This window comes from Phoenix dactylifera, chromosome 5 (genome assembly GCF_009389715.1).
Source record: "Phoenix dactylifera cultivar Barhee BC4 chromosome 5, palm_55x_up_171113_PBpolish2nd_filt_p, whole genome shotgun sequence".
In the NCBI taxonomy this organism is placed as follows: Eukaryota; Viridiplantae; Streptophyta; class Magnoliopsida; order Arecales; family Arecaceae; genus Phoenix; species Phoenix dactylifera.
This window is the reverse complement of record NC_052396.1, coordinates 4,297,998-4,317,476: the sequence shown is the minus strand read 5'-3', so window position 1 is coordinate 4,317,476 and position 19,479 is coordinate 4,297,998. Positions and strand designations below refer to the sequence as shown.

At 46.3% G+C, this 19,479-nt stretch overlaps 1 protein-coding gene across 1 annotated transcript; it reads right to left on the bottom strand.

The window, feature by feature from the left end:
- Positions 1 to 9,445: 9,445 nt before the first annotated feature.
- On the bottom strand, positions 9,446 to 11,317 carry LOC103711678 (zinc finger protein ZAT4-like). Its single transcript, XM_008797922.4, has one exon. The coding sequence runs from the start codon at positions 10,994 to 10,996 to the stop codon at positions 9,890 to 9,892; it is 1,107 nt and encodes a 368-aa protein (XP_008796144.1). The 5' UTR covers positions 10,997 to 11,317; the 3' UTR covers positions 9,446 to 9,889.
- Positions 11,318 to 19,479: the final 8,162 nt, after the last annotated feature.

Below are 19,479 nucleotides of genomic sequence, written 5' to 3'. Positions count from 1 at the left end.
TAAAATTAGCTGCTCCAAGATCAAATTAGAAGCTCAAATAGTAGCAAAATTTTTTTCCCATTGAAGTAGCAAATTATGTTAGTTACAAGAGCAATGTACTTGTAAATGCGGATCGTGGAAAAATAAACTATATGTTTGATCATAAACACAAGAAAAGTGTCATTCAAGGAACTCATTTGACATGTTAACTGAACATAAAATGTACTCTATTTTGAAGGGGGACCGACCTTGATGATGATCTAGTTAAATATCTGGATAAGAAAATGTCAACTTCAGTAATCAAAATCTAGCGTGGAACACCCATGTATCAATCCATTTATTCTTTTTTTCTTTGGCACCAATGACTAGTTGGAGAGATATTGGCCAAGTAAATCTAGCCTTGAAAGCAGCTTAAGCGACCATATTTAGCCCAACCCAAGCCTGATCCAATTTCTATAATGTTGTGGTTAAATTTTACGCAACTTATGCTTCTCTAATTCCTATCCAATACCCCCAAAACTGTTTATCAGATGTTTCAGAGCGATCTCCTCTTCCCTATACAAAATAATTCATGTCCTGGACCCACTTATTTATTTAGAACCTCATCCCTAGCACTAGAAATATAAGTTTAGAACCTCAACCAAATATAAGTTTTTTCTGAAATGTATTACTTTCCAATAATCAACCAAACATGCAAAAACCACTTTTTCAGATATCATATATGTAGAAAAATTTATCTAAAAATATATATTTTAGTAAAAAAAAATTCTGCAAATCAAAAGAGCCCTCAAGCTGTCCATCGGATATAAGGTATGTGTCTATAATTATGACTCGCAAACTTCATTTGAAAATTTGCCTCGTTTGCACCTCATTTTCTCAATGATTCAAATTAGATTGCCCAGAAGTGTCTAACATTTACTCTTCATGCGTTTTTTTTCCTCTTTGTTTCTCATCAATAACAGTGGGAAATTTGAATGGTTGAGAAATAATAACAGCCAAATTTGAATAAAGAAACTCCTTCTGGATGAAAGGATTGACTACTACATATGCTACAGTACAATTTGTCAATCTTCATTTAATGGAAAATTTTGACAGAAGAACTAGCATAACAAGTGGCAGCCCTCCTTCTATCCTCTTAAACCTCTCCAAGTCCAAAGGAAGTGGGCAGTGATCCCATGACATGCCACTAATAGACTTTAGCTGGCTAGGTAGCATCTTTAAAGGAATAGAATGTCATTTCTGCACCAAATGACCATTAAAGATCACATTAATCAGCATACAATACCTAACGAGACAATTCTTATCTTCCATTGTTTTATATATCATGGTTTTATTCCTACCAAGAAAACATGTCTTGATTTTATAGTACTTCATCAAGTTAATGGAAGCCTGGAAATTTTCCGCTCCCCTTTCTATTATTCATTGGACTTACCTCTAAGTGCTGGTGTCCCATACTACCGAAAGAGTATTGACTAATTGTAGTTGGATGTCTCTCAAAGGCAGGCTCAAAACTTTTATCTCTTCTTATGAATTTGGATACTTTGAAAAAGCTCTTCCCCTCTTTGTGGCCAGCATTGTTGGACCCACTTGTTAGGCCTGAAGCGAAATAGGCAACCAACCAACCACCTCATTGGTCCATGAAGCGATCATTTGGACCCTCAGGTATGAAATGTCAATGGCATGTCAAGGTAGACCACCCATATGCGTGTGAATTAACTTCCAACACCCCTTCTATTGTTGCAGGTGGAATAGTATCCCCATGGCCGCTGGGGTGTTTAAAGAGTCAGTAGTACTGGAAGGCGTTACCAGTAGGGTGGCAATTTATGATCCAACTTGTCAATCCGACTTATAAACGATCCGCTTTAAGCAGGTTTGGATTTAACATAAATGGGTTTAGATCATAAACGGATCAATCCGTCAAGACTTGTTTATTACATGGGTTGGATTCGGGTTTAGATTTTTAACCCGTTTAATCCATTTTAACCCTTTAATAATTAGGTCGGATTATAATCCGACCTATTTAATTTATATACTCTGTTTAGAACTTGTTTAACCTATTTTTGACTTATTTAATGCAACCCGCTTGATCTGTTTAACCTGTTCAAATCCATTTGATCGGTTAAAATTCTGTTTGATCTGTTTAACCTATTTAAACTAACTCGGTCTGTTTAATAAATAGGTTATGTAGGTTAGATCGGATTGATTGTTTAATAAACATGTTAGATTTAGATCTACAAATTTGATCTGTTTAATAAATAGATGGGATTTGGATTGATACATATTTAACCCGACCGACATCCGGCCCAATCCGTATTTGATTCGATCCAATCCGATTACCACCCCTAATTACCAGATCCAATGCAACCGGTCTCCATCACTTCCAATCTTCTTTCTACCCTGTGCCCACATGTATCAGACTCGTTTACGTTGTTGACTGTCCCAAACACGACCAGTATGCCATGTTGTAAAATTTTAATGGTGGGAGTTTGCACATTTCTGCAAGCACTAGTCTTTTCTGGGTTAGAACATTGTCTGGCCTGGTTTCTTTACTGATTTTTTTTTGAGGAAGGTATGGTCAACTGAGAAATTTCTTTGCTGATGTTAATGATGTACGTTTCTTGTTTCGGCTATCACCAAGCTTTTTGCTTGCCATTCGAGACCAAGTTTGGTCCCATAATATATTCTAGTTTTCCACTCGGATGCTCTCGTTAGTGGTGACATCTACGACTTCCTTTTTCTTTCCTTCTTGATAAGACCATGATTGAAGCGGTGACTAAAAAGCTTGCACCTAGTAAAAGCTTATACTGGTGCTGCAAGCAAACAACAGTGATGCGAATGGTTCAAGCTAAGACATAGGCACATAGCTGAATTATGTTATAAACGATGCAAAAGACACTATAGATGATAAGATTCCTCCACTGGGCAATTGGATGGAAAATTAATTAAGAACAGGGAATATTTTTATTTCAATCGATGCTTCCTGATGTGGTTTCTCCCTCTTTGAATAGATATGGCTTTTCCAGAAAACTGTATTGGTCCATGTATCCTTGCTGTGTCTTCCATGGCCACACACCATCTAACTCGCAAGAGATGTACCCTTACTGTAGCAGTTTCTTCCCTCCTCTTTGAATTGATATAGCTTTTCTAGCAAACAGAATTGGCTAAGTAACCTGGCTGTTATTCTGAACAGAAACTCTTGATCTTTATAATCTACAGCTTCTAAAACCTTATCGTAGCTATCAGGCTTAGCAACTTCGCAACTCACTGAACTGAACTTAAAATCATTTTAAGGTTTACATTTTTTTTTATTTATAGTCAAAAAGGTGGAGGGAAGTTCTTACTGGTTGGTTTGATCTTTTTGTGTACCACTTCCTATCAGTTTCTATCTATGTGTTTGGAAGTTTCTTGTTCCTACAGGCATCAATCTATACTCACCAGATATTTCCACATAGTAGAAAAGGATGTTTTAGTCATGAAGTCATTGAGCAAGCAATTCAACTGATGATATTATTTGATGAGCAACCTGACCAGCCTAAATCCCGGGACCTCGTTGCAGGATATATCACTGTCAACTACTGAACCATGGACCCAGCACTGGATTTGGGAATCGATTTCCCTGCGGGGTTGGCCTAAAAATCTGTCTCATATTTGGTGAGGATCACAGCAAATCATCTAGCCGAAATTGACAGGCAAGTTAAGCATAGTAAACGCATGAACTAAATAAAATCAAGAAAGCCTAAGCTTAACAAAGACTCCTTAGAGAGGCAACTGTAATCAGAGAAGCAGCTTCCAAAGAACCACCATCATTCTTATTACTTCCATGCATGCAGTGGACATGATCAAGTGATAACACTGCACTTTGCCCTTATCTCTAGACTACGATTTTAAAAGTACACTATATGATCCTTCCTCTAATGATCTTCCCTTCGCTATCAGCATGTCGATGCTTGAAGAACCAACTGACTACTCTTTAACCAAACCTCCACAGTAAGCAATACCAACATTAAGAACAATCGCACCACTGAAGTTCATGACCGACCATTGCACGAACTGGCATCGAGTTAAGCAATATGGCTACTTTCTCATTATCTTTGATTGCGGCTTCGACCACGCTAATTGGCTAATTAGTGAATTAAAGTGATTCAGGTGCTCTCTCAACAAAACTCTACCATGCATCCTCAAGATGTATGGATGCCTTCAAAGAAAAATCTTTCCTGGCATAAATCTTCGCTCATACATACTCCTCAACTTTTCTCACAATTCTTATGTAGTGGTCTCCGATGAAACATTAAATAGTATTGACTTATCAAGCCGCAGATGAAGATCAGCCACACCATCTTGTCCCTCTTAACGAACTCTTTGTCTGTCACCATAGTAGGTTCTTTCTCTGTCTTCAATTGCCATATTGCACCCATCTTTCACTAATATGGCTTGCATCTTTAACTTCCATAGTGCAGAGTTGGCTTCATTAAATCTTGGGAATTCAAATTTAGTCAGATTACCCAATTTTATGAACAATCTATTATTATTCTTTGCCTCAACCCCAAAATCTAGTACCAATTGTTACGATCCAGGATACATCCACTGGTGATCAATACAAAAAGCGGTTTTATTGAAAAATCTCATAGAGAAAAAACACACCATCAAGAGATTATCAAGATGTGGAGATCAAGATAAACACCTAAAAAAAGAAAAAAAAATTCTTCTCCTTTCCTTTCTCTCTCTTCTTTTCCTCACATGCTAGGGAAAGAGAGAGGGGGAATTAAGCCGAAACTAGGCTCAAACCCAGCACTTCGCTTCCTTGAGTCCACTTGCTGCAACAACTCAGCGCACCATGACCACCACTATATAGTTCTACCAACCGGCATATCGCTATTTTTCATAAGAGCCACCAATTCCAGCGATTAAGCCTTTAATTAAGAGAAGACCTTAATATACAAGTCAAAACTGAATTCAACTTAAAAACTTCAACCATTAAGCTTTGGCTCCAAACATCTATGTTAATTCATCTACCTCGTAATAAATATTCTATGTGGGACTAAACCTCATTTGTGATCCTTAACAATTCAAACCCAAAAGCTCTCTCCAGCCTGTGCATATGCCAAAAGGGGTCTCAAACCAAAAACCTATGTCCAAAACTAATATGCTTTTATCTTTTGCTGTAGGATTTTTTTTTTTTTTGAATTTTGTTATCATAAAGCATTTTCATGGAATTTTTATCTGAAAGTACATTGAGTTAGTTGACACCAAGTCAAGCTTCTAGCCCAAATCCCTCCCCCCCAACTTTATTTGTTATTTGATAGAGAGAACCACCTTAGTTAACATAATCCACTTGTCAGTAATTTGCTAACTACAATCGAAAGGAATATGTGAATAACTCGTCCATATAACTTTCCACTTATTCATCCGTGAAGAACTCCGGAATTCTTTCCCATCATTGCAATGTATCTGTTTTCCTACTATCATGAGCCTATTAGAACTAATAAAATTTGTCTCGAGACACGAGCAAACCAGCAGAATCTGGGTGTCTCCGAAAGCATGAATTGGTGACTTCTGAACACAAACCTGAACCTAGCCAAATAAGTGGAATTGGAATCTCATAATAAGGAACGGAGAGCTCTCCCCCTTTTTCATTGTAATGATACAGTACACTAGAAGGCACGACCATGAGGATAAAATTGAATGGGAAAGAAAAATAAAATAAAAAAAGGGGCATAGTAATTAGGGACAAAAAAAAAAGAATAAATATTTTTTTTGGTTAGACCAGACCAAGACGGCTATGTATGTTTAAAAAGACTGCAATTTTTTTTGTAACAATCCAAAATCTCACCTAAAAAAACTAATCAGAAGGTATTTTTTGGGCATCTTAGTCTTGTACAAGTACCTCAAATCTTTTTGACGAATAACTGTTGTGGGGCCAAACACGCACCCGTGTGGGTCTCACTGACTCAATGGGCTCGTGCTGCAGTGTCTCATAGTCCACATTGGCTATAGACCAGATCCTCTCTGATACCGTATATCACAATTTAGGATCTCATCTAAAAAGACTAGCCTGAAGGTATTTTTTGGTCCTGTATAAGTATCTAAGATCTTTTCGACAAATAATCAATGTGAACTAGGAGACACACCCACATACATATAAGTATCCAAAAAAACTAGTCGGAAGGCATTTTTTGATTCCTTAGTCCTGTAAACACATGCACATACGTATCCTCATATTTTTTGTTAAAATTTATGAGGAAAAAAATGCTGATTTTGATGGATTCCGAGGATCAAATAAGGTAGAGGAAAGGATGCAAAGAAGATAAAGAAAAAGAAAAAGGAGGGTGAAAGGGTGTGCTCAAGGCCCTACCTGATTGCAAATAGATCTTTGAAGTCAAGTTTCCTTTCTTACCTCACAAAATGCACTTTTAGGAACAACCCTGGTTATCTCAGGTTACGTTATAAGATTTCATTATGCCGTGCCACTGTCAGTGCTATCAAGCAGCGTTTAACTTGTGTGCTGATGGCTGGAATCATGCTTTAGAAGTCTAGCACTTCGGGCTGGCTAATTGTTAACATTGAAGCTGGACTCATTCCAAACTTCCCTCAACAATGTGGGGTTGATGAAAAAGAACCATCTCAACCTCAGATGTTGAGCCATTCAACGATGCCTTAAAAGGATCAACTCTTAAAGAGCCTACAGAATCTCTAAAAGCTTCTAGTGAACCTAGTGCGAATCCATATCAGGGAGAAAAGAGTGATTATAACCCAAGAAACTAGCTTCTAGTTATCTCATCAGAAGACATGTCCATTGCCGGTCCAGTGAAATGGTGCTCTCTAAGTCACTTAGCAAACTAGCATCCACGGAGAAACCAATGTCACCTTTGTTCTCTTTTCAACTTTTTTTAACATTAAATCTAAGATCAATTACTTTAGTCCTTTAGTTCTTGGTGATAGGAAGAAAATCAAAACTTTTTGAACTTACTCTAGACGCGAGGCACTCTATTTTTTTGTTAGGTTACGTGCTTAAGTTACCAAAGACCAAAAAATATTCTCATATTTATTTCTTGGCAAATCTATAAGGCAATTTATGTAGAGAATTCTCTAGACCTACTCGATTGCTTCATCAATGAAGTAACTAATCCAAGTGGAGTGCCAATAATCTCTTCATTTTGAGCACACTGAAGGCACATCACTTCTAAGATTTCTACAGTGTCCGGGCTTCATCAAAGTCATAAAACTTGGTGTATCGGTGTCATTAGACAGCCCTGTGAACGAAGCTTAATTATAATTTCAATAATGGTTGGAATTGCAAGTAGTATGGATGGAATTACCACCAAACGGCAAAAGAAAAGCCCATTGAGATGACTGTATTAGCTGTAGGAGCATACGTGGCACCAAGGACTTCACTTTCAAATTTACAAAGCCAATTTTTTTCCTAAAAATTAAGATAGATAGGATCAGAAGCAGTAGCGAGCGGCTATTGGCCGGTCTGTTCCTTGGGTCTTTCAGCTCTTAAGCTTCCTAAGCTGGCGTCGGCAACGCCCTCTCTTGTGCTAAAAGTGCTGCGAAAGGAGTGGAAAGCCCACCACCACACCCACCGCTCTCTTTGTTCTCTTTCTCCAAGGAGACAACATCCAACTCAGAAGCATAAAACTGCCTGCCTTGTAATGTTTATCATTATTCCACGCTACTTTATTTTATTCCTTTCCCACCTCAACATTATGATATGAATCCTACAACTACTGCACAAGCTTTCCTTGATTGCCCAAGCCAATAGCACCGAGAATGATAAAAATGTGAACGCTGGACCCGGATACGTGGGTGTAGATGCATACCACGCATGCATAGCGTGAAGAACGGGGCCCACATAACAATGGGTGTGGTGTCGAGTTCATGTAGATGGTCCTTTACACGGGAAAGGAGATGGACCATTCCTATAATAGTAATGACAAATCATGTCACTCCAGTACTAATTGCAAAATTTTGCCTCATCAAGGTGATTTCAAAACATTAAATTAGCTCTAAAGTAAAAAAAAAAAAAAAAAAATGGCCCTCTTGGTACACCACCACCAATCATCCAATGCATCAGTCGTGACCCCAAAGTTATGCAACCGAAAACAAAAGAGCATGATATAGATACGTTAGTTATAGGAATTCCATACAAGTACTAGGATGGTGAGAATTTGCACTCACGATGAAATTGTCTCCTAAATTACTTTTTCATACACCAAGAATCTCATCCATAAAGACTAGTTAGAAATTGTTACGCTTTCGATTAAAAATCAATTTAATGAGTAAGTAGTAATAGCAACATTGATGGAAATTTTGGCCGCTGGTGGAAGTGATATTCTTTATTTTCTTGGGCAACTAGGTTCGAGTAATATTGACAACCATTCACCCATAGCCATGGTCAAGGCAAGTGCAAACAAATGTTTGGGTGGAATATCACAGGATTCGACCCTCCTACGCGTTACCTCTCATCCCTCTCCCCCACCCACCACTCTCTCTCTTATCCGACTCCGGTTTTGCTGCCATTGTTGGTTGGATCGGTTAAGTGCGGATCCCACCACATACGTACGTACCTAACCTCGCATCCTTCAATGGCATTTCCGTGATTTCACCGATATCTTCTCGTCACGTGGGCCCACAATGGCGCCGAAAGCACGAGGGAGTATGATATCGCCGTCGGATCAGCGGACCTCGTGGGCGGAAATGGAAATGGACGGTGGTGATGGGGAGGAGGGGCATTATGGGAATGACGAGCGCAGCGACTGCCAGCCACGGCGGTACGCTTTTATCAGAACCCGAAGCAGGGGACGGCTCTCGATGGCATGTTCGGTGTTCCACACGCGACCCGCTAAAATTATGCTCGCGTTCCAGGGGTATTTTTGGAAGACTCGAAACGTGAATGACGACCCCTTGCCAGAAGCAGCCGGGACCTGCTGAAAGCGTCCATCTCAGCGGTCCAACCGAGATCGGACGTTCCTCCCAGCAGGCCACGTGATGGGACCACCGTTCCTCCCGAGGCCACCTCTTGACTGCGTCAAAGTCTCGACCAGATGAATACTTGCGGTGATATTTTCTATTCATCCATTCATTTGTCGCTAATCTCGGCTAAGACCAGTTAGCGAGCGAGCGAGGAAGGCTGCGTCCAAGGGGCAACGCGGACGCGAGGCGTGGAAGCATAGAGGGACGGGACGCTAGGGTCCAAAAAGCTAAGCACGGTGAGGAAAACAAGGAAGCCAACAAAAGAGGTGTAAGCGAGGGGAAAGGTGGAGGAAACGAAGGAAGTACTGGTGGTGCCAGGGCGAGCCCTGCAGCGACGAAGAACTCACGAACCTCGACATGAAGTGGGACGTACTTAGCAAGCTAACGTCCATCAAGTTTCCAACCTCATTTACATTTTAATTTCATTAAACTATAAAAATTCTAATAAACAATTCTTCATTAGGATTAATTTTTTTGGGAGCGCGTGTATACATAGATTATGGATACCAGGGATATTAGCAGTAATAAAGTGAAATGGAGAAGGAATAATTAAATTAAAATGAAGTTTCTCGATTTCCATCAATCCAAGCTACTGCTAAGCTGCTGCTGTAAGCAGCTGTAACTTAAAGCCAGGAACAATTTCTTCAATACACACATAAAAAAATGGAGATCAATGTCAGCAGAAGAAAAGGAGGAGCAATAGATAGATAGATACAAAGAAATCAGTAAATCACTCGTCTTTCCAGATTTAATATTGAAGGAGATTCAAACTTTCGTTTGATCTTCTTCAAGTTGGCAGTAGTTTCTTTTGTAGTTCTTACCTCGAAAGTTTGAATGGGCTCCCGACTCGACTGGATTCTATACTTGATCAGCTCGCTCTGGAGTTCGGAGCGATCGAATTGGGGATTGTAGATGAATATGAAGAGAGTAAGTGGTCTCAGTTTGATGGATAGTTCGCAACAAACTCGGCATCGGAGACGGCGGAGAGCTCGGCCTCGTCCTCTAATGGAGCCGGGAGATTGAGATCGATGCAGCTGAAGCTTTCCCCGAACTTGGCGATGCCAGAGGAGGACGGCGGCGGGGGGAGCGGCGCCGGCGAGGAGGCGGTGATGGTCGTGGCGGCAGCGGAAGAAGCGAGGTGGGAGCGCTTGTGGCCGCCGAGGGCCTGACCGGAGCCGAAGACGCGGAAGCAGAAGGAGCACTCGTGGACCTTGCCGGCTTCCCGATCGGCATTGCCCTCGGAGGACTCCACGTCGTGGATCCGAGCCTGGACGGCCGGGATGCATCCACCCCTGCTCTTCTTGTGGCTCGCCCGGTGGCCTCCCAGCGCCTGGTACGAACGGAACAGCTTCTTGCACGTGCCGCACTGGTACTTGCTCTTCACCCTCGCCGACGCCGGCGACCGCGGCAGCGGCTGCAATCGGCCGGCGGCGATCTGGCCCTTCTCCTTCTTCGCCTCATCCTCTTCATCCCAGCCGTCCGATCGCTGCTTCCCGTCGTCGTCCTCGGCTTCGGACTTGGTCTTGGTCCAGAAGTCGCGTGAGAGCATCATGAGGGAGAGGGCGACGTCCTCCTCGGGGGTGGTGTCGGAGACGGAGCTGGCCGGCTCCGGCTCGGGGGGCTCCTGCGGGGGTAAGGGAGATCGGCGGGGGCGCTTGGAGCGGCCGCGATGGGAGGGCGGGGCGCGGGAGGGCTCCGTCTCGCTCTCCCCGTCCTGGACGACGGAGGAGGAGCCGGCGTCCACTGCGGCGAAGGACAAGGAGAACTCCGGATCCACCAGCCGGAAACTCTTCCTCGGATTCTCTCTAAGGCTGTAGCATAGCCCAATCCCCTTACCATCCTCGTCGCCGCCCCGCTCTTCTACTTCCTCCACCGCCACCGCCGGCGCTTCCCGGGGGGACGCGGAGGAGGAGGAAGCGGAGAAGTCGTGGAGTAGATGGACTTTGACCGGAGGAGCGGCTGAAGTCACGTGAGAACGCATGTGACCTCCCATAGCTCGGCCATTGGCGAAGCGGCGGAAGCAGAGCTTGCAAGTGTGCTCCATAGCAACAGAAGCAGAAGACTAAAGATATCACGAAGTTTGGAGAGGTGAAGAAGGTGATGGAAGTGTGAAGCTTCTATATTTCCATTATGTTCTACAGAGAGGAGGGGCGGTGTGGAGAAGGAGTACAAGGGAGAGTGGGAACTAAAAGGAGTAGGAGACAAGCATTCCTCCACCAAAAGACAACCCACAACCCACAGGAAGAAGAAGAGGAGAGAGAGAATGGAAAGCCAGATTTCAATATAGAGAAAAAGGAATTAAGATTTGGGAAAAAAAGGTACTTGACAAAAATAATTGTGGTATATATCTTTCCCAATTAGAGAGCGGAGGAGAGGAATATAATTTAAAAGAAACGCCTTTTTCTTCAAGTCTTGCATCTCCTTGAGGGCATGGTTTTACTACTCCGGCCCGTTTGTCTCTTTCTTTCGCTCTCATTTTCATCAATTCACCCTCTTCTTGTTTTAATTCGTCCGTAAGGCATCAACTCACACCAAAACAATCTAAAAGAAATTAAAAGAAAGTGGTGATGGCCGTGGTGGTATGTGAGCATGAGCTCCACCCATTTGGTTTTTTTTTTTCCTCTTAATAATTAAACTAATCACAAAAGGGTGCTTTGGTGATTTGAGGAAAAGTTGGGAGAGTTTTAGAAAGACTCGAATCTGCCGCTGAGATTTATTGTAACAGAAAAAAATAAATCAATACCCACGTGTCATGCCAGCAGTTTCTCAATTTCCTTTCATTTAATTAACCAAAAGAAACCATCTAGTTACTCCATGATCATTAATACTAAATTCTAATTTATATTTTTTTTCTTCCAACTCTATTTTGTTTATTATTTGTTTCGATAAGCTTGTATTGGATTTATATGCCAACCGCGACTGCCGGGATTCTTTCCACCCTATGATGGTTGTACCACGCCGGTCGTTTTCCTCATTATTAATTTTTTAAATTTTAAATTCCAATAATCTTTTTTAGTAATTAAAAATTGAAACGAACTCCCCGAGAGGGAAGCTTTCTTGGGGGAAGTAAACGCCGTATTGTTTGGAGTTAGGCCTCGACAGGGTCGCAGAAAAGGTCGTTTCTCACTCCATTTCCGACCCTATCTACGTACGAGTCGCCGTGGGCGCCATCCGCGGACCCCACCACCTCGCACGTGCTCCACTCTCCCCCGCCCCATCTCGCTCGCCCCATCCATCTGTGCACGAATCTCCAGCTAATTTGCTTATTTCCAGTATAAAAAAGATTCTATCTTACAATGCTATTATGAATAATTAGAAGAGATTTTGTGTAAATAAAGTTTTTTTTTTTCTCTTTCTCTTTTTCCGGAATCTCCTATTTTTAGGTTGGAATAGGATAAAGAGGCTTCTAACTTTCCAAGGGCATCTGCATATCCTAATCGTATCATGAGACTGATGGGAGGCTGGGGTCCATTAAAACTTCTCCGAGACAAAAAGAGAGAGGGAAAAAAATTGGAATTACGGAACAAGAGAAAGTCCTCGCTGGAAACCAATGATAGCCGCCGATGCGTTTACCTCCGGTCCCCATGATCCTTGGGTCGGCAATTACATCACTGATCGTTCATCAGGTAAACCCTTGTGAGTCGGACGGTGCGGGATTGGGTCGTCTTGCGACGCCTTCACGAAATTGCGGCAAAGGCCGGATAGAAGAAGAAGCAAAAAAAAAAAAGAGGCAGAGGTCTGGATTGGGACTTCCGTCACAAGCTTGACGGTTTTGTCGGTTGATGGGAAATTGGTGAGTGGATGCCTGGAGTTGGCGAAGTCACGTGCAACTCGGAACCGGAACGGATCAATTAATCGTGTCCACGGGTGCTAGACTTGGACTAAATACAGTTTTAGGAATGGACCGGTGATCCAATGGTGATGTTTACTTAATTGTAGACGAACTTTCCAAGCGTCTGTAATTTTTCATTGATAGAAAAATTCAGATACAAGCATTAGAAACTTCAGGCCATTTCACCAATACCTATCATGACCATGCTTAGCCAAAAAAATAAAAAAAAAATGCTGCATAGGACCACATCAAAGCATGGCAACTTCTGCCTCGGTATATCGCTGACCACTTGTATTACTACTACCGAAACACCCGATAATCCTCATGAGAATTAATTGTGACGTCTCGACCGCAAGATTTTAGCCTTACATCTCTTCGTGCATGTGTGTCCCAACGTCTGCGTCAAGGATCTGCTTTTCTTCATGCCCATCCATCATTGGAGCATCCACCTCCCATATCTCAAAGCACTCGGAATTTGATCATTCATCTGGCTGCACCGATCTCAAATGCAAGCGGTGGATGATTACAAGGACACAACTAGGATGCTTGCATCAAAGGGATCAGAAAATGGGTCCTATTGGGATTGCCAATAAAACTCCCATGTTGTCGCAATCTCAACCATGATGGGCCCGAAGAATTTGAAGAAAAAAATAGGGGTTGGGTATGGTTGAAGCGGCCAACTTCACTTGGCAGGCAACCCAGGCTAACGAGGCAAGCCATTTCAGGCCAAGCACTATTCGCTAGAATGAACGTGGATGTAGCTTTGGGAATGGCGTTGCCAAACAAACCACGGGAGCTGAGCCCAATCCATAGCGGCGTTTCGGAAGCATCGGCCCTTCGCCCGCATCATACGACGGTACTCAAAAACACACTGCTCGCTGACGAATTGACATCATATCAACCCAGCCGGCCTACCAGGTGTGGTCCGAAAGGACATGAGATCGAGCTTTGCTTCAGAAACCGAAAACAAGAAAGGCACCCCGTTCTACCAAATAAGGAAATCCAACCCACCGATCGATGTCCTCCGACCTCATTGGAAAGAGGAGGGTTGGATTTGAGGTCAAGAAAGATACGACTTGTTGGGTGACGAAACAATTGGGAGCTAACACGTCTCGAGTTGCATTATTTATGGTAACGCAACCTTCTTGTCTGATCTGCCCACGTGTGTCGGAGACTCTATTTGTGTACGATGATTGCACACCGGCAACCTAAACCAAAGATAATTTGGCGGTTAAAAAAAAAAAAAAAAAGCAGGGACAAAAAAAATAATAATGTAACAACACCGCGCCAAATTCTAAATTTATTCAAATCTAATTATAGATGGCACGATCAAACTATGGTCAATCTAAATGGACTATGTTGTAGTATTCCTTAATCCACATGAATCATAAAGTAAGTTTTTTTTTAACACTATATCCAGCAACTTAGAATCTCGTCCAAAAAAATTAGTTAGAAATTATTATTTGAATTATTTGTTTCTATATAGATATACAAAATTTATACAGTGTATAATCAATATGGAACTAAACACATACCCACATAATCCTTACAAATATATTAGGCCAGAATATTTTGTTGTATGCATATCATAATATGGTATTTGTTGGGGGAATACGGTTTTCCCCCAGTAATACAATAACCCTTCCACCGGAAGACTATGCAGTCGACGACCCCGGACGACTGAGGTCGGCGCCCGACCCCAGAACGTCCGATCCCGGATCATCCGACCTAGAGGACTTCCGACCTCAAAGGCTTGTCTTTGTCAACCACCTGCCGCGGCCGTACCTCTCCGAGGTCCGGCCAAGGGCCATATCCTGCCACTGCCCCAGCATTTATTACACATGATCCCGGCAAATCCCCAGTTCACGCAACAATTAATGTGAATCTCCGGCCTACGCAACAATTAATGTGAATCTCCGGCCTACGCAACAATTAATGCGCGTGGCTCCTTTCATTTACGGATCCTCAGCTCTCCACGGCAAATCAGCTCGGCAGAGTCCTGTCCGCCATGATAAGTCTGACCCCAGCCTCACCGCCGACATCAACGCAATGATTCACCCGATCGCGTGACGGCTCAGGTCGTACGACGGCCTTACCTCCGACATCAGTGTAATTATCTACTTGTCCGTGCACCAGATCAAGCAACGTGCCGAGCTGTACGACGGCCTTGTCCGGTCACATCGCAGGTAAACCCCCCTAATAAAAGGGAACCGTGCTTCTCAAGGGCGGGGGGGGGGGGGGGAACAGAGAGAGAGAAGAAAGCACTACTGCTCCCATTTTCTTTGAACACTATTTTGCCCCCTCTGACTTAAGCATCGGAGGGCCGGCGCCGGAAGACCCGGCCACCGGCTTTTCTGCAGGCACCCCGACAGAGGACGCCGCCCGCCGACGCATCGCTACTCCCTCGCGTCCGCCGACAGCTCCCCCTCCTCGACGGACGATCGCCCCCGGGTCCAATTTCCAGCAACAGTATTATTCATAGAGGAATCTATCCGCTGCAAGAGAAGGATCGTCCTATTATCCCACTAATGAGATTTAAGATTTGGAAAGTAGGCTAGATTATATGTTTTCAATTTGTTGAGAAGGAGCATATGCCATAAACTACAACAATGAAACAAAGATACATTTAGCGGTTGCTGAACTTTCATCTCCAGTGATAAATGCTTGTTTTATAACTAAATTGCCTAACATGAATAAAACAGATTAAACAATTAATATATTATTTTTAGAGATATAAGCTAATATTAGGTATGTCGTTGATACTTATAGAATTCTACTCCTAGAAAGGAAAGTGTTACGGGGGAACTTAGCCACCATGCCCCACGTGACCGGCACGCGCGCCCAGAAAGACTACGGCAGCCCCTTGATCCAGCAATCCGACCCCGAGTCGGACATCTTCAGCTCCGCAGCCCGATCCCGAGTCGGCTGTCCCTTGATCCAGCAATCCGACCCCGAGTCGGACATCTTCGGCTCCGCAGCCCGACCCCGAGTCGGCTGCCCCTTGATCCAGCAATCCGACCCCGAGTCGGACATCTTCGTCTCCGCAGCCCGACCCCGAGTCGGACATCTCTCGACAACGACAGGCTATTTTCCAGAGGCACGCCGCGGCCCTCTGCTCCACTACTCCCTGCAACGGTCGTATCCGGCGCTGCTCCACGATCCCCTGTAACAGCCGTACAAAGCGGAGCTCCACTACGCCCTGTCATGGCCGTACCCAGCGCTGCCCCACGACGCCCTGTAACGGCCATGTCAGTGGCAGCTCCATCGTGCTACACGATGACCAACCCCCCAAAAGGGCCCCCCAGCCTGGTATATATGCGGCTGGGGGGAGAAGGGGGAGGGTAAGCAAGAACTTCCAGAGCATTCTCCTACTTGCTACTATTATCTTTCCTTCTTCTCCAATCTCCTCTGACTTGATCGTCGGAGGGCCCCCACTACCCCAGTGGTGGTGCGAGGCTTGCTTGCAGGTTTTCCGGTGGAAAGTGGAGTGCAATCAACACCAACCAAGGCAACCCAAACGGAACCCCGTTCACACCGCTGTGCCAATCGTTCTCGGTTTGGACCACCAGCAACAGTTGGCGCTAGAGGAAGGGCCCGAATCTCAGAGCGATCGTAATGGCACGGCGAGGTGGTCGTGGAGCTTCCAATGCCTCCGGTCGCGGGGCCTCTCGCGCCTCCGGCCGGGAGGCCGCTGCGTCTCCAACACATTCTCAGCAACACTCCACCGTTCCACCCCCCATTCAGATGGTCGAAGCCGCTCAGTTCGACCAGTTAGCCCAGCAGGTTCGCACCCTCGCGGAGGCAGTGCAGAACCTGCAGGGTGTGATGTCTCGGGCGCCGCAGCGGGCCCAGGAGCCGCTGCTCCCTGAGCGCTCGCCTGTCCTCCTCAACCCGCGCTCCTTCCTCTCCCATGGGGAGGAGCGCCGGCGCGAGGAAGATTCTCGAGCACGGTCCATTCTGCCGGGACCTTCCCATCGGAGCTGCGCGGGGTACGAGAGGCGGGCCCGGGCGCGTTCCCAGACCCCCCAGTCCTCAAGGAACCCGCGCTCCAGTCGGTCCCCCTCTCGGTGCTCCTTGTCCCCCACCCATCGGTCGCGCTCCCTGGACCGGCGGGTGGACGATCTCCACCGACAACTCCAGGTCCTGAAGGGCCACTCCAAAGATCCCTTCGCCGACTTGAAGATCTCCTCCCAGCCGGCGCTTGCCTCGAGGATCCTGCGGACCCCGAATCCGCCGGGGTTTAAAATGCCGGCGATCGAGCCCTATGACGGGGCGGCGGACCCGCGGGATCACGTCGAGAGTTTCAGGACCCTTATGCTCCTCCACGGAGCATCAGATCCTCTCCTCTGCAAGGCCTTCCCGGCGACCCTCCGTGGCCCGGCAAGGGCGTGGTTCGCCGGCTTGGAGGCTAACTCAATCCAGTCCTTCGACCAGTTTACTCGCCTCTTCATCACCCATTTCGCCGTCAGTAGCCGGCGGCGACTGGTCTCCGACTCCCTCTTTGATGTCCGGCAAAACGAGGGAGAAAGTTTGCGGGATTATCTTACCCGCTTCAACAAGGCTACGCTGGAAGTCCGGAACCTGAGCCAGGAAGTGGCTCTTTCAGCCCTGAAGCGTGGCTTCCGAAAGGGCAGACTCACCTTCTCCCTGGACAAACGCCTGCGGCGGAGCTTCCCGGAGCTGTTGTCCCGGACAAACGCCCACCGGAGCAAGGAGGCCGCCGAGATCCTTCCAAAGCTCGGGAAGAAAAGGCGAAAAGAGGCACGCCAGAGGAGGAGCCCGACGCCTCAACGTCGGCGCAGAAGCCTGTCGCCGGCGAGGAACCACGGCGCCCTACGCCCTCATTCTCCGCCCCGACGTTTCAACCGGTACACTCCTCTCCTGACTCCCCGGGCCCAGATCCTCATGGAAATCAAGGGGCGGGAGGACCTCCCGGTCCCGAGACAGATGAAGAAGATTCCTGGGAGGAGGCCCTCTCGGGCGTACTGTGAGTACCACCGTGACCACGGCCACGACACCGAAGACTGCTTCCAGCTTCGGGACGAGATCGAAGCTCTCATCCGCCGAGGGCGTCTCGGTCGATATGTGAACGACCGACGTCCCCCCACAGACCCGCGTCCGGCCGATCCGGCCCCTCAGGAGCCTCGGGAGCAGAATCGACCCGTCGCGGGCGTGATCCACGCTATCACTGGGGGCTGCTCACGGCCCGAGAGGAACGCAGGGGGCTCGACTGAAGCGTCAGGGGCAGCCGTCGCAAAGAGGCAGAGGGTCGGTAATGTAATCACTTTTTGTGATGAAGATGTAAAGGGGGTTCAGACCCCCCACGATGACGCCATGGTGATCTCCCTCACTATGGCAAACTATGATGTAAGGCGTGTTCTTGTGGATAGTGGGAAGCTAGCGCCAAATTGGGAAGGCCCGTATAGGGTTCGCTGGGTAAACCGACCTGGCTCCTACCAGTTGGAGGCCCTAGATGGTCGAGAAATTCCAAGGAGCTGGAATTCCGCTAACCTGCGGATGTATTACCAGTAGAACGACAATGCCAGAAAGACAGTTCAAAAATGTATAGCACTTTTCATTTCAATAATTTCTGGTTACAATGGCGTGCTCGTGTGATTACAAGGAATTCCCAGAGGGGAATTAGGGCGTAAAGAAAGTAAAGAAGAGGTGGAGACTCCGAGGAGCTGAAGATCTGGGATCCCGAAACCTCCATCCGAAGCGGCTGCAATCCCGCCGGAAGTGGGTGCTTCCAACCGGAGGCGCCATCGGCGTCTCACGAAGAAGACGAAGAGCCGGCGCGGATGAAGAAGAACTGGACGAAGGAGAAGTCCACACTGCTCCTACCCAGAGGCGCCATCCACGCCTCACGAAAAAGACGAGGAGCCGCCGCAGACGAAGCTCCCGCTGCCTCCAGGGGAACGCCACCTCCAAGGGATATTCCGGTCCTCCCCAGTGTTAGGGGAGAGAAGGAATACATGGGAGAAGAGCATATGGAGGCGCGCGGTCCCCGATCAAGCGCCTGGTGCGGAGCTCAATCGGGAGGCCGAACTTCAAGGAGGGGAGACGTGATTCCGGATGACACGCCTAGAGCGGAGTTCCGCCGGGGAGAACCTCCTTGTTGATCCCAGATGAAACGGCTAGTTGGCGGAAGTCGCGAAGGGCGCGTCTCCCGTTCCTTCGGTAGGGGTCTCTCAACCATGCGCCGGAGAGAAGGCCCACGATCCATGGCAACTTGAACAGCTCCGGCTTGGCAGGCTTCATCGCACCTGCACCTATATTTATAGCCAAACTGCGGCCCCCCGGTCGTTCCGATGCGGGTGGCTCCAATAAATGCGGGCGCATTGAATCCGGAGCCGATCCGGCTCTCGAGGCGTATCTTCCCGCGATTTCCTAAGCGTTATTCTCCTTAATCGCATTCTTTGTGCAGGACACTCCGGGTGGCCTGTACCCCTAGGTCCACGTATCTCCGCTCGCGCCCCAGGCCTCATCCGCCTCGAAGAACGCGCGTATCGCGGCCGCTTAACTGACACTCCTCGCAAGCAGCAACTGGCGATCCGATTTCCCAGGTAACCCCTTAATTAGCATTTAATGCCCATCTGGTGTTCCCCAGGCGACGCTTGGAGAGGAGGAGAAACACGATCGCAGCTGGCCATGGAGAAATCCCGTCGGGCGGCAAGCGACAGGCGCACGACCAG

What these genes read in the sequence shown, in the direction of transcription:
- LOC103711678 (XM_008797922.4), bottom strand. Translation starts at nt 10,996, where the DNA reads ATGGAGCACACTTGCAAGCTCTGCTTCCGCCGCTTCGCCAATGGCCGA.